The 14,306-nt window shown below is 38.7% G+C and overlaps 1 protein-coding gene across 1 annotated transcript; it reads left to right on the forward strand.

The window, feature by feature from the left end:
- The first annotated feature begins 183 nt into the window (after nucleotides 1-183).
- LOC306765099 (uncharacterized protein) lies at nucleotides 184-4,765 on the forward strand. Its single transcript, XM_079252457.1, has 6 exons — nucleotides 184-220; nucleotides 519-615; nucleotides 1,406-1,772; nucleotides 2,765-2,890; nucleotides 3,151-3,290; nucleotides 4,292-4,765. Exons 1-6 carry the CDS (start codon nucleotides 210-212, stop codon nucleotides 4,508-4,510), a joined length of 960 nt encoding a protein of 319 aa, XP_079108583.1. The 5' UTR covers nucleotides 184-209; the 3' UTR covers nucleotides 4,511-4,765.
- The last annotated feature ends 9,541 nt before the right edge of the window (nucleotides 4,766-14,306 follow it).

Raw genomic sequence — 14,306 nt, forward strand, 5'->3', positions numbered from 1 at the left:
ACCACAAACACAGCAAGCAACATGGACCTGAAGGTGAACGTCCTTAACATTGTAAAAATGCTTGTGTGTACTTGTTGACATTGTTTGCTTTTTTCCTTTAGGGTGGACTGGTTAGTGGATGTGTGCTGATTGTACACACGCTTAACGAGGGGAAGCACGACTACAAGGTGGAAAATGTGGTAAAGTACAAAAAGGAGTGCGGAACAAAAATGTTTATTAGGTATGATTCATCTTTAGATTGTTTTGAGATTGTTTTGCAGGTTTTCTTTGCTGTTTTTGTTCTCAAATCCAGGTTTTCTCACATCGATTTATAACAAGTGGCAAAGACTTGGGGGGGGGGGGGGGGGGGGGGGGGGTGTAATTCTGTATCAATGATGGACAGGATGACACCTGTGTGTTTGTGAGTGTGTGTGTGTGTGTGTGTGTGTGTGTATATTGATATAGCCTAAAACTGCAGGAATCCAAAAGACAAGACATTTGCTTGTTTTGCTTGTATACCTTTTTTAATCATTTCCCAGAAGAGGAGACAAGTTGATGGGGATAAATGGTGCTGACCTTCAGAATATTACACCTGAAGAACTGGCTGAAGCACTGTCTAAAGGGAGTCCAATGTTGGTGAGTTTGTGGGCTTTCATTATCTCATTATCTCATTATCTTATTATTTCATTATCTCATTTCACAAATGCTAATATGAATCCCATATCTTATTTGGTCAATGTAAGGCACACCATTACTTTAGACATACATTTATTCAAATTTACCAGTATACAAGTATATTTTTAAAGACCTGTAATTACGTTAAATCAGATCTTTTAGTTTATATGTGGTGGTTGTGTGTTGTTTTTCATCCTTAGAAAACTAGCGTAGAGCATTACATTTGTATTTTAATTAATTTATTTCTTAAAATATATTTAATCTCAGTTTGCTTTAAATCAGTTTTATTAAACTGATTCCAGTTCAACTTAATTTGATTAGTTTAAGTTGGCAGAGAATGTGATGGATTTACAGATCAGCTTGTTTACACCATAATGGATTCCAGATTGTATAAACTGAACATGTTTTAGCAGAAAGGATCATTTATTTATTTTGATTATTCAATAAAAAAAAATTTAAAAAAAGTGTTTAAAAAAAGGGGGGTTGAGTTATGTCAAAATTTCAGCACCATACTAGTTTATTAATGTTTCATTTTTGCATCCGTCATTGGAGGAAGTTCAGTTATTTTTAGATAATAATCAGAAAGGCTTCTACATATGAGTGACCTTCAGTTTTTCTGTTTTTGTATCCTCTTGTAGTGTTTAGCAATTGATATAAAGGATGTTAAGGGATAGTTTTGTATATATTTTTTTTATTTGTTGTTCTATTTCATTTCCCTGCTTAGTTTTCTGATGATTTTTTTTCTCTTTAGACGGTACACAAGGCAGAAAAGAATGAGGTTCCCGGTAAGCCGGCTCCCTCAGAGGAGGACATTTTACGACCGGTCTCCAAAGAGTCCACAGAACTGAGTTTTTCCTGGCAGATGGAGAACGAGAAGGAAGTTGAGAATGGGGAAGAAGAAAAAGATAAGATGGGTATAGAAGACGATATTTGCAAAGGAAATGAAGATGAGGATGGGGAGGAAGGAGACCTGCTCTTCATTCACATGATAAAAACAAGCATCTCTGTGGTGAAGGGGAGAGGCTGCAAACCTGGGAGCCCCTGCGATGGTTGCCAAGGAACAGGATGCACCTTTAATGATGTGGTTATGGTAGCAGAATCCAGTATGGTGACATTTGGTTAGTGAGTCTCATTTTTATTTATCCACATCTGTTACCAGTAACAACACCTAATCTGTTTGCACGTTTTCACATAACAGTTTCTTTACTTAATTTATTATTTTATGTAAACTTTATCCTAATTTATATAGTACTACTACTACTGCTACTACTACTGCTACTACTACTACTACTACTACTACTACTACTGCAGTCATTTAGCAGACACATTTATCCAAGGAGTCTTCATATGTGAGTCTAAGAACAACACAAGCATGAACTCAAACATCAGAAGACATCATCAATAAGTGCTAGTCAGACTGCTGTGAGTCCAGGTGCTGCCATGTAGTACAGTGGCAGTGCAAATCTTAATTTGTGGGGGGTTTTTTTCTTTCTTTTTTTTGTTGCTTTGTTAAATTACAAGAAACAATTTATCCTTCAATGTTATCTTGGGAAAAAGGGGGAGGCAGCAGCTAAGTTGGTAGAGCTGGCTGTCCTCAAGTCCTGCTCCCCTACTCTGCAGCCCCAAGGGGGGCACAAGTGCTCTCTAAGGGCCAATCCCAAGCCTGGATAAATGCAGAAGGTTGCCTCAGGAAGGGAATCTGGTATGGAAGAGCTGAGTCTTTAACTTGCTCTTAAAAGTAGATCAGAACTCTGTGGATCAGACAGATTTTGGCAGATCTTACATAGACTTTATCAAGGCAAAGGCTCAAGCAAAACAAAAAAGGAAAAATATATATTAATCATGAGTAGAAGTATCCATTTAGCAGATACATTGAAAGGCAATATTATATTGAGAAATTCCAGAAACTGAAACAAAAAGGCTTGTTTGATGTTTTGCTGATTGTATTGAACATATCCAATCAGGTAGTTAAGTCCACTCATCAGAGGGTTCTTTAATGTTATTGTTGTTTTACATTACATGCATTTGTCACTTGGACCTCTCACCTTCTTTGAACAATTGAAAATGTTCATAATATCATGTATTTTATTTTTCCCTGTGTCACTTTCAGTTCCCAGAGTAAATGTCAGTTTCAGACTGGAAAAACTGGCAAAAGTCTTACTTGAACATGTGCCATCTCACAACTATGTCAAAGGTATCTGCTCACAGAAGGCTCTCATTTCATCACCAAATCCAGGTACGTCTGGATAGAGCGGTGGTCACCATCTTGGCTAAGCCACTGTCAAGTATAATCTTTAAAAAGATAACTTTCTCCACAAGTGAAATTTGGACTTTGTACTTTTGTGACTTATTGCTGTCTTTTTTTTTTTTTTTCATAACTTCACTACAAAATACTATGTTTTTATTTAATTACACAAAAGACTTGCTATGACATTTTAATTAATAAAGTATTTCACTTCATCACATGTCGTTTTGTTATTTTCTTTTTTTGTCCAGAAAGAATCACTATCTACTACTACAAGTCAGATGGTATGGACCCATCTTTCAGAGGAATGCCAGTGGTCTTAAACCTTACTGACTCCAACTGCTTTCTCAGATGCTGCAAGGAAGGCGATAAAGTGCTTCTGCAACTGGAGGTATCACAGTGAAATCATGAATCATTATTTTAAATACCTTATTAAGTATTTTGGTAAAAAGCTCAATATGTCACAACATATCAACATATCACAGCATATTATTTCAAAGAAACAATGAGGACAGTGATTAAAGTAGAACTACCAATGCCCAATTTTTCAGTGTTGATCATAAAAATTTTACTATTGTTTAAAACAAAGAGGAAGAAAAAGAAAATAAACCCTATACATTGTGCATGACACAAAATGTAAATGTTTTAGACGGCAAGCCAAAAAAAGAAAGAAAATAATACAAGAATGTGTAATAAAATAGTCTAATAAATACATATCTAACAGTCTGGCTCACATCCAAAAATATTTGTAGGAATAATGAAGCTTTAAATTTAAATACTACACAAAAAATAAAGAAAATGCCATACTTTCACACAATGCATTTACCAACAATTGCTTTTTATGATTGAAAATGGTGTGCTCTGATTAACTTTCATTCAACTCATATCTGTGTCTGGTTATTCTAGTCAGAGACATTACATTTGAGTCTTACGCTGTCAATAGCTAAATATGGGGTGAATTATTTGTTTAAGCTGAGATCAATATCTTGTGTCAGATCTTTACAGATATGGTGTTATTTTTATTAGCGATGTCATATATGTCGATTCAAATGGGATATGGGTAGCCAAGATGTTATAAAGCAAAACATCATTAGATGAAACCCAACAATCAAGAAGACATGGCAACAGAACACACAACAAAAATAAGAGGAAAAGACAATCTGAAATTAGTATTTCACAATTTTGTTCAATAAACATTTGACTAAAACAAAAAAATCCACCAAAACAGGAAACACAGAAGCCATTTTTCTATTACTGTATGCTTTTTTTCTTTGTATTTTCTGCTGTAGTTTTTTTTCTCTGTTGCATAATTTTGTTTTGTGTTGGATCTTTGCCTGGTGTTTACTGCTGTGTTTTATAGTTAGAGTAACTACACAAATTTAATTCTCATAGACGTGTGAAAAGCAGAGGCTGAAGCAGATCTCCAAGAGCGATGAGAGCACCCTCGCCTTCGTTTTCTACATGAAGGCTGACCGCACAAAACAGCGAAAATTTGAATCAGCACTCCACCAAGGCTGGTTTATGAACATCATCAACTCAGACTCTGTACAAGTGAACAAACTGGATGGAGGAAGGGAAGACCCATCATTCCTCTTCATCATTCAAAAGTGACTGAGCCTCATTTTGTGTTACGGCCGTAGCTTGTTGGTCTGTGGGCTGAGATGCAAATAAGATGCTTCCAGTACACTTCAATGATTGGTCGCCCTCATGGCCTCTGCCTTTATCATTGTGCCTCCGGATTGGTGGACTAACTTCCTGGATTTCATCCATTGGCCATCACTTCCACCACTCTGCTACTTAAGAACAATCAGCACCATCATTCGGGGCAGCTGGGTCTGATTGTGACACAGTTTGCCTCCTTTGCTTTACCCGTGAATTCACAAAGGCCTTGTTGTAAATTGACAGAAGTTTTCTGGTTGGTTTGGCTGTAGAATTACAGTCCCTATTGCTGTCATAGATTTGTAGGTTTTGGTTAGAGTTTTGGCTGTAGACTTATAAATTTTAGTTTAGGTTTTTCTTTGTGTTTTGTCCCTAAGTGGGATTTAACCCGTGTAAATTGAGTTTTTGATTGGTTAGTCCCTGTTTATATTTTCTTTTTGTTTCATCTCCCTTTACTGAACTGTTTGAGGTAAACCTGGATTGTTTTCTGTTGAATTCACTTATTTGTAAATAAATTCTTTATCAAACTTTCAGTGACCTGTTCCGTTTTGTGTTACCACCCCCTTTTACCCCTAGACCCCACAGGGGTCGTAACATTCAGACTTAGAGCCACTTCTCTTTCAAGTAAACAAGTAAAATTATCTTTAGAATTTTTTTCCTATTTATTTATATGCTATTTCAATGCAAATAAATAAAACCATGAGAAGAGCTCTTTATAATGACAAATGGCAAATTCAGAAATAGAGGTTCTGCTCAAGGAGAGATGCATAAAAAAAGCATCATGCAATGTTTCCTTAAACTTAGAGTCGGTTTTTATTATTCCATTGCTGTTTCTCTTGCTGTTTGAACTAAAAAAAAAAAAAAGGGAGGGCCGCGGTATATCCAGTTAGCTCAGTACCTATTAATAGCACCTAAAAAAGAAAAATGTTCCTTTACATGGCCACTCGATGGCACTCTAAGACGAGAAATGAAAAGAAACGCAGTTCTTTTCAGTCTATGGTGCTTTTCAGTTGACTAACAGATCAATGGCAAAAAAAACCCCAAAAAAACCACCCCATAAATGCTACCGCCAGGGTTCTGCTAAGTCTTCTGGTGTATCTGTGGTTTAATAAAAGGGTTGTGGCTTGGAAGGTCAGAGATTCAAATCCTAATACTGCACCATCTAAAATAACAGTGCCTCTTCTCCTAATGGTTACAGTTATGCTCCGAAAGCCATGGTGTCCAGCTCCTACATCTGTTGTGCTACTTAACCCATTCAAATATTCTCTCCAGCTCATTCTAATATATAGTGTTTGCACTATTTATTACTATCTTTTTTTTCTTCACAGCAGTTTAGTGCAACCTTTCCCTTTTTTGTGATTGGCTGATAGCCCTTCAAGCCAAATGCGGATTGGACACTGAAAAAATTCAGCTCAGCCATTGGTCAGTTTTTGCATAATGAGCTGGAAATAGCTTCAACACGTTTCAGAGCTCTGCACCACTTTCCAGTGTCCAGTACATGCCAGCCCTATTAATTTTAAGAACTTCCATTTTATTTCTAAATTGACAGATTTTCATAACAGCCATGTACACATAGATGTCTGTCAATGTAATTACGCCCTGTGCTACTTAAAGACTAACAAGTTTTACATAAATTCATGGTGGAACTTCACTTTTATTGAAACTGTCTGTGTCTCAATCAGCGCACTAACACTACTTCGCGCACTATGTTTCAGTGCGTAGTGCGTTAACACTGACTTTTGTGCAAAAAAAACTCAGTGCACTGAAAGTACCCGGATGCTGCCCTAACGCTGCCCATAAATGCAGTGTGGAACGATGGACACTTTGCGCACTAAATCGACGCCATTTTGCTGACGTAGCGGAAGAGGATGGACTTTCCATCAGTTTACCAGGTAAATAATGGCGGAGTTTAACGCCGGTCCAGGCGGGGATTCATTTGTGTAAATGTAAGTATTAAATTATTCCGTTATGATTGTGATGTATACTGCAACCTGCTAATCTATCCCTGACGACAGTTATGGATCTGATCATTTGTCAGACTCGGTAGTTAGCACCGTAGGTTAGCACACTGTTAGCAGTTTTTATCCGCTGTAGCGGACGTATACAGGTTATATGTGTTATAAATGATGCATGTTATAAGTTCTGTATGTTCATTCATCCTTGTTGAACGTCCAGATGAAGCATTGTGGTGTTTATAACTTAAACTATTAATACCGATATAGCGCCAGTTTTTAGAGAGCGGTCCGTTACTATGGTTACCACTGATGCCATAAATCTGCATCGTATCGTCAGATCTGATCTATTGAGACTGAACGAGAAAATATAGAATTTAGTTGGTATGATTATTAGAGTGCAAAGTGTGAGGTGTGGAACTTTCTTCTGCATGGCTCGACCTCGTCTGTCTCTGATTGAAAATCGATCGTGTGTGTGTGTTTCGTGTATGGTAATAAATTAATCATTACAAAATATATAATTATATTAGAAAAATGTAAAGAGAAGTTCATTGTAGATCTTCATTATATAGAGACACACACAATTTGTTTCCCATTCGCCAAATTATTTATTGTTTAGATATAAATGCAATCATGATCTGGGGAGTAACACATCATTGCCATCCTCTGCCTCTCATCAGTCTCACAGATGGTTCCTGGAGATGTTGCTGGTTCTCCTGCTGGTTGTTTCCCAGCTGCCCACCTGACATTTTCATCATCATCTGGCTCCAGAAGGTCACCGCTGCTCATGCAGATGTTGTGGGGGACGATGGACGTACTTCACATCCTTCCAGAGCCTTTAGGAAGACGGACCTCCACCTGGTCTTTAGGATCCTGAAAGACCTCTCCACACACACCTGGCTTCTGACAGGCAGCATATGAAGCGAGCTTGCAGGTGGATTCAGACAGGCTGCCTGAGGAGTGTCATGAGGAAGATGGACTGCTACAAGCAGGGGGAGATTCAATAAAGAATTCAATAAAATGTTTCTATAACAACTTTGCTGCATCCCTGTGTCTGAGCATCTTCTTTACAGCATTACATTCCCTACATTATCATTCATAATCCGTTTCCTGTTGCCTAATGTGCACAGCATCAGAGTAAACACCAGTTAAAACTGATGTGTTTCATGCAAAGGACATTTTTTCCACTGAAAATATCTTTGCATATTTAAAAGCTGTTTTATTAGTGTTTTGATTAGCACTTTATCATACTAATAAGCATGTGGGAGACATGCAGAGACACATGGCAGTCTGATGTTGCTTTGTATTGTTAACAACTGAGATAGATCACTCTAGTGTAGGCCACAATATATGATGATATGATACATAAAGTTATGTTTGCTGGATTTGTTCATTTGTTTTTTTTTTACAAATTCCTAAAAAGAATGTAGTGGGACGAACTGTCCCTGAAACGATAAGCCAACAATGATGCGAGGCTAGCAACAGGTACGCACTCTGGGCATGTATGCAGGCGGGTCATACACGTTACAAGTAAATAAATATACGTACCAGTTTAGCCAATCGGAGGAGGATCCTTCGTCACCTTTAATGCGATGTAGTTTCATGAGAGAAGCAAATTCATTCTCATAATTTAGCGCTTTGTTTTACTTTTGGCGGCAGAAGAATTGTGGTCAAATGAGAGTTCGTCACTACCGGTTAGTGCACTACGTCCATGTTACATTTGGGTAAGTGCTGTCTACAGAGAAAAGTGCGTAGTGCACACTACGCACTATGCACTAACGAATTGAGACACAGCCACTGTTTTCATTCACAATGTGTTACGTTAGATGATTGCTCCCAGCTGTGTTCTTCAACCAGCAGTGTCTGTTACTTTCTAAATTAGCATAGTTAGTATCAGCTCAGACTTTTTTGCATTTTTTTTTTTTTTTAAAGGGGACGTAATCTTGTTATATCAAGTCAACTCGGTATTTATATTTTGTCATTTTACCACTTTATCCATTCAAATATAAAACTATTAACCTCATTCAGGAGATATGTGTGACTTTTTTTATGTTCAAACTTTTTTCAGTTACACAGGTTTTTTATACATTTTTCAATTCTGTCTTGAGATTGGAAAAACAGAAATTCAGCTCAGCAATTCATCCATTTTGTACATAATGAGCTGCAGACTACTTCATCAGGGTGCACTGCAAAACAAGTGTGTAGTGTTTTCTCAGGAAAAGAGGTTTCTCTGTTTCCACACATCTTGGCATGCGTAAGGTGTTGGCCTAGCAATTACGAACATGGGCTTCTGTATGTTGTGGGTTCAAATCCAATAAGTGACATATTATGCAATGTGGCTGCACAATGCAACTTACTATCATCTTCCTCTTTTTAATTGGCAAGAAACTATTCCTCTGTCTGCAGTTTTTGTCCTTTCAAAACAACAACTTTAACAACAACTTTCTTTAATTACTTTAAGTGTTTAGTTTTTATTAGTAATAAATATCTTTTATTTCAATTACTCAACTTTTATATGTTTTCTTGTGCTTTTTGCTTTGTTAAACGCTTCAGGTTGCTCACATGGTATTGAAACAGTGTTGTATAAACTAAGTTGAACTGAGCTAGAAATTACAATACAATATGTAAATCTTTTTTTGTTGTTTGTTTTTTGTGTGAGTCTGGTGGCAGTGGTGGTGGAGGAGGAAGCGGTGGGTCTCTCTCTCTCTCTCTATATATATATATATACACACACACACACACACACACACACACATATGGCGAGCTGTCGAAGGTGTACTCTGCCTTTCGCCCAAACTTTGCTGGGATAGGCTTCAGCTTCCCTGCGACCCTTAATCGGACTGAACGGTTAGGACAATGAATGTATGAGTATCAATGAAAATGTGTTTCTATTGATATCAAACTGTTTTACTAAAAAAAAATTTTTTTTCTCTTTCAAAAAAAAAACCTAATGATTACTTCCTGTGGATAAATAACATGTCAACTACCACACATACCACCAGGGGGCACTAATTTGACACTGGATTTGAACCCTTGCCTTGTGTACCAATGCATGCCTGTGTACTGGTGCAGAAAGTGGACCAATTGCTGAGCTGAATTTTCCGTTTCGTCCAATCACAGGAATGGATTTTAAAAATTTGACAAAAACTTGAATAACTTGAAAAGTTTACATGTTACAAAGACCAAAAGTCATAGCACATACACTACTCACAAAAAGTTAGGGATATTTGGCTTTCAGGTGAAATTTCTGGAAAATACAATATGTTCATGCTACAGTGATATAATATCATAAAAGTAAGACATTTAAGTAGAAGGATGCACTACTGATTTCCTCATCTCAAAAAATTCATTCAACACAAAAGGTAACAACAATGGTAGTTACACCACAACAAAAAATTGGAACGTCTCAATATCTCGTCATGTGCCCTTGAGCATCAATTACAGCTTGACAATGACGTCTTATGCTGTTCACAAGGCAACTTATTGCCTGCTGAGGCATGGCATCCCACTTTTCTTGAAGGGCAGCCCTCAGGTCATTGAGGTTCTGGGGTGCAGGGTTTCGAGCCTCTACACGACGGCTCAGCTGATCCCACAGGTTTTCAATGGGATTCAGGTCTGGAGAGAGTGCAGGCCATTCCATTTGAGGTACACCAGTCTCCAACAGCCGTTCCCTGATGATGCGGCCTCGATGAGCAGGAGCACTGTCGTCCATGAAGATGAAATTAGGCCTGTGCTGTTCATGTAGGGGCACAATCACTGGATTAATGATGTTATTCAGGTAGTATGGGCTTGTCACTGTACCATTCACAAAGTGTAGGGCAGTTCTGTACCAAGTGGACACCCCTGCCCACACTGTAACACCGCCACCACCAAAAGCTCGCCTGGTGACAACAGTGGCTGATGCATAGCGCTCTCCCTGACGTCTCCAACATCGCTGCCGGCCATCATTTCTGCTCAGTGTGAATCGACTTTCATCAGAGAACAGCACTGAGGCCCACTGGTTCCTCTTCCAGCGTAAATGCTCCCTGGCCCATGCAAAACGATGATGCCTGTGCCTGGTGGTGTGGTCAGGTACCCGTGCAGGTCGTCTAGCACGCAGACCACGCTGATGTAAACGGTTTCGAATGGTCTGACGTGACACTTGGGTGCCTCTCACCTCTCTTAAACGTGCCTGGAGTTGAGTGGCATTCATCATCCGGTTTCTCAGGGCAGTGTTCACAATGTAGCGGTCACCAGCACGGGATGTAGCCAAAGGACGTCCACTTCTAGGCCTTTCTGTGACTCTTCCAGTCTCTCCATATCTCTGTTGCAACCTGCTGATGACACTCTGTGACACTCCAAGCTCAGTGGCCACTTCTGTCTGAGAACGTCCTGTTTGAAGCATCGCAATGTCAAGGGACTGTTGTTCCATTGTTAGGTGTCGTCTTGGTCTCATGATGTCAAAATGTGAACAGCATGATGAGGACAACTGTTTAAACACCAGCTCTAATTGAACCAGGACATTTATTGGTCAATTCAAGGATCACACACCTGCCGTGATTTTTGCCGTTAAGCTCCTTGTTAGAGAACAGCAACTTGTGCAAAATTTATTGAAACATTTAACAGTTGGACATGTGCATTTAAAAGCTTGGAGAAGATCACATTAAGTTCACCTGTACAGGTTTGAATGCATTTTAGGCTTGTTGTGAAATTTCACCCAAAAGCTGAATATCCCTAACTTTTTGTGAATAGTGTATGTTATGAATGGGCGGAAGAGTTTGATACTTTAGTGGTTGAAGTGAGACAAAAGGTGTAGGAAGAGTAGCGTTTCAAACATTTTGCAGGAAAGACAATGGAGGCCGGGACCGAGATGAATTGGACACTGCAAACCGGTGCAGACCTCTGAACCCCCCATGAAGCTGTTTTCAGCTCATTATGCAAAAAACCGACCAATTGCCGAACTGAATTTTTTTCAATGTTCAATCCGCATTTGGTTTGAAGGACTTTCATCCAACCACAAGCCAGAATTTTTTTTTTTTACAAAATGCTGAATATTTAAAAAACTACAAAGATTCGAAATGACAAAAGTCATCACACACATCTCCTGAAGGAACTGCAGTGTTTATGATGCGAACAGTAGAAGTGACTTGAATGGCGCAGGAGTTGTAGCATGCCAACATTTAAATGGGTGAAGTAGCACAAAATTTGTTAGCTTGTTTTTGTCAGCATAAGCATTAGGAGAAACATAACCATCTGACACAATTTACCAAGATCCGCTACCTTGGTTTCTCTCTGTGGTGGTCAGTTATGACTGTTAACGGATTGTCAGAAAACAAGCAAGGCTCATTTTAAAATACCTAAACTGTCAAACACGGTCAAGCAGAATCTCATATTTTGCTTTGCACATTACAGTACCTGGTTGACTTGTCAGCTTATGCTAGATTGGTGGAAATGTAGTCTATCCTTTGGCACCAGCATACTGCTGTAGGTCCATCCATCCATCCATCTTCTGCCGGTTATCCGGGGTTGGGTTGCGGGGGCAGCAGCCTAAGCAGGGAAGCCAAGACTTCCCTCTCCCCAGCCACATTGGGGGGCTTTCTCTGGCCAGCAGAGAGATAAAATTGCTCCAACGTGTCCTGGGTCTTCCCCGGGGTCTTCTCCCAGAGGGACGTGCCTGGAGCACCTCACCAGGGAGGCATCCAGGAGGCATCCTGACCAGATGCCCGAGCCACCTCAACTGGTTCCTCTTGATGCGGAGGAGCAGCGGCTCTACTCTGGGCCCCTCCCGGATGACCGAGATCCTCACCCTATCTCTAAGGGAGAGCCCGGCCACCCTGCGGAGGAAACTCATTTCAGCCGCCTGTCCAATTGTATATGGTGGTAGACCTGAAACTTTATGACAGTGGCATGTTTCTCCTGTGTAACTTAATCTGCTTCTACAGATTTAATTGGGCTTCACAAACTCCAAAGGGCCAACTAGAAATAGCAATAGCATGTGTGTGTGTTTGTGTGTTCTTGCATAAATTTAGTAGCAGAACTAATATTATCAACAGAACATAACAACTATTGCACAAGTTTACATTTCTGCAGTCTGATGCACTCATTTGAACAACTGATTTTCTTGAGTTTTGCGACTGATCTGCATAAATTTACATAATAAGCAGTTGTAGTTTGTGGAAAAAACTGTGATTACTTCCATGTCATTTTAGAGTAATTTACAGAAAATTACTTTTTGAGCTTTTACTGTTACAGAGGAACTATGTTGATGTTATCCCTTTAGCTCCCATGAATATCTGCTGCACAACGGATTGCTTTCATTTCCTCTTCTGCCTGTTCTGATTTTTTTTCTGGATTTTGACTCTCACTGTTCTTGTGTTCTTGGTCTAGTGAAAATAACGGAAGTGAACAGAAGGACAGCCTTTTGGTCACTATGTTAACTTGATATGCGTATCAGACGTGGTCTGAGAGAGAAAGATAACTGTGAGAATCTTAAATATAGCTGCTTAATTATTTAGATATTTAAAATTATATTTGTTGAGATTTATTCCACTCACTTCCTCTTTAGATACCGGTTTACCATCTTGAACTTTGCCAGGAGCCCTGTTCCTTCTTCTCCTTCTGCTTAACAAAAGGACAAACACACCGAAAGCTTTAAAAGACTGCTGTGATCACCAGAGGCTTCAATCTTTTCTGTTGTAAACCACAAACACTGCAAGCAACATGGACCTGAAGGTGAACGTCCTTAACATTGTAAAAATGCTTGTGTGTACTTGTTGACATTGTTTGCTTTTTTCCTTTAGGGTGGACTGGTTAGTGGAGGTGTGCTGATTGTACACACGCTTAACGAGGGGAAGCACGACTACAAGGTGGAAAATGTGGTAAAGTACAAAAAGGAGTGCGGAACAAAAATGTTTATTAGGTATGATTCATCTTTAGATTGTTTTTAGATTGTTTTGCAGGTTTTCTTTGCTGTTTTTGTTCTCAAATCCAGGTTTTCTCACATCAATTGATGACAAGTGAGAAAACTTGGAGGGGTGTAATTCTGTATCAATGATGGACAGGATGACACCTGTGTGTTTGTGAGTGTGTGTGTGTGTGTGTGTGTGTGTGTGTGTGTGTGTTTGTGTGTATATTGATATAGCCTAAAACTGCAGGAATCCAAAAGACAAGACATTTGCTTGTTTTGCTTGTATACCTTTTTTAATCATTTCCCAGAAGAGGAGACAAGTTGATGGGGATAAATGGTGCTGACCTTCAGAATATTACACCTGAAGAACTGGCTGAAGCACTGTCTAAAGGGAGTCCAATGTTGGTGAGTTTGTGGGCTTTCATTATCTCATTATCTCATTATCTTATTATTTCATTATCTCATTTCACAAATGCTAATATGAATCCCATATCTTATTTGGTCAGGATAAATGTAAGGCACACAATTATTTTAGACATACATTTATTCAAATTTACCAGTATACAAATATATTTTTAAAGACCTGTAATTACGTTAAATCAGATCTTTTAGCGTGTGGTGGTTGTGTGTTGTTTTTCATCTTTGGAAAACTAGTTTAGAGCATTACATTTGTATTTTGTATTTATTTGTTAAATTTATTTAATCTCAGTTTGCTTTAAATCAGTTTTATTAAACTGATTCCAGTTCAACTTAATTTGATTAGTTTAAGTTGGCAGAGAATGTGATGGATTTACAGATCAGCTTGTTTACACCATAATGGATTCCAGATTGTATAAACTGAACATGTTTTAGCAGAATTTAGAAAAAGGGGGTTTGAGTTTTGTCAAAATTTCAGCACCATACTAGTTTA

Source organism: Telmatherina bonti (genome assembly GCF_933228915.1).
Source record: "Telmatherina bonti genome assembly, chromosome: 1".
In the NCBI taxonomy this organism is placed as follows: domain Eukaryota; kingdom Metazoa; phylum Chordata; class Actinopteri; order Atheriniformes; family Telmatherinidae; genus Telmatherina; species Telmatherina bonti.

Coding starts and splice junctions, on each gene's coding strand:
- LOC306765099 (XM_079252457.1), top strand. Junction 616..1,405: donor CTAAAGGGAGTCCAATGTTG/GTGAGTTTGTGG, acceptor TTTTCTCTTTAG/ACGGTACACAAGGCAGAAAA. Junction 1,773..2,764: donor ATCCAGTATGGTGACATTTG/GTTAGTGAGTCT, acceptor TGTCACTTTCAG/TTCCCAGAGTAAATGTCAGT.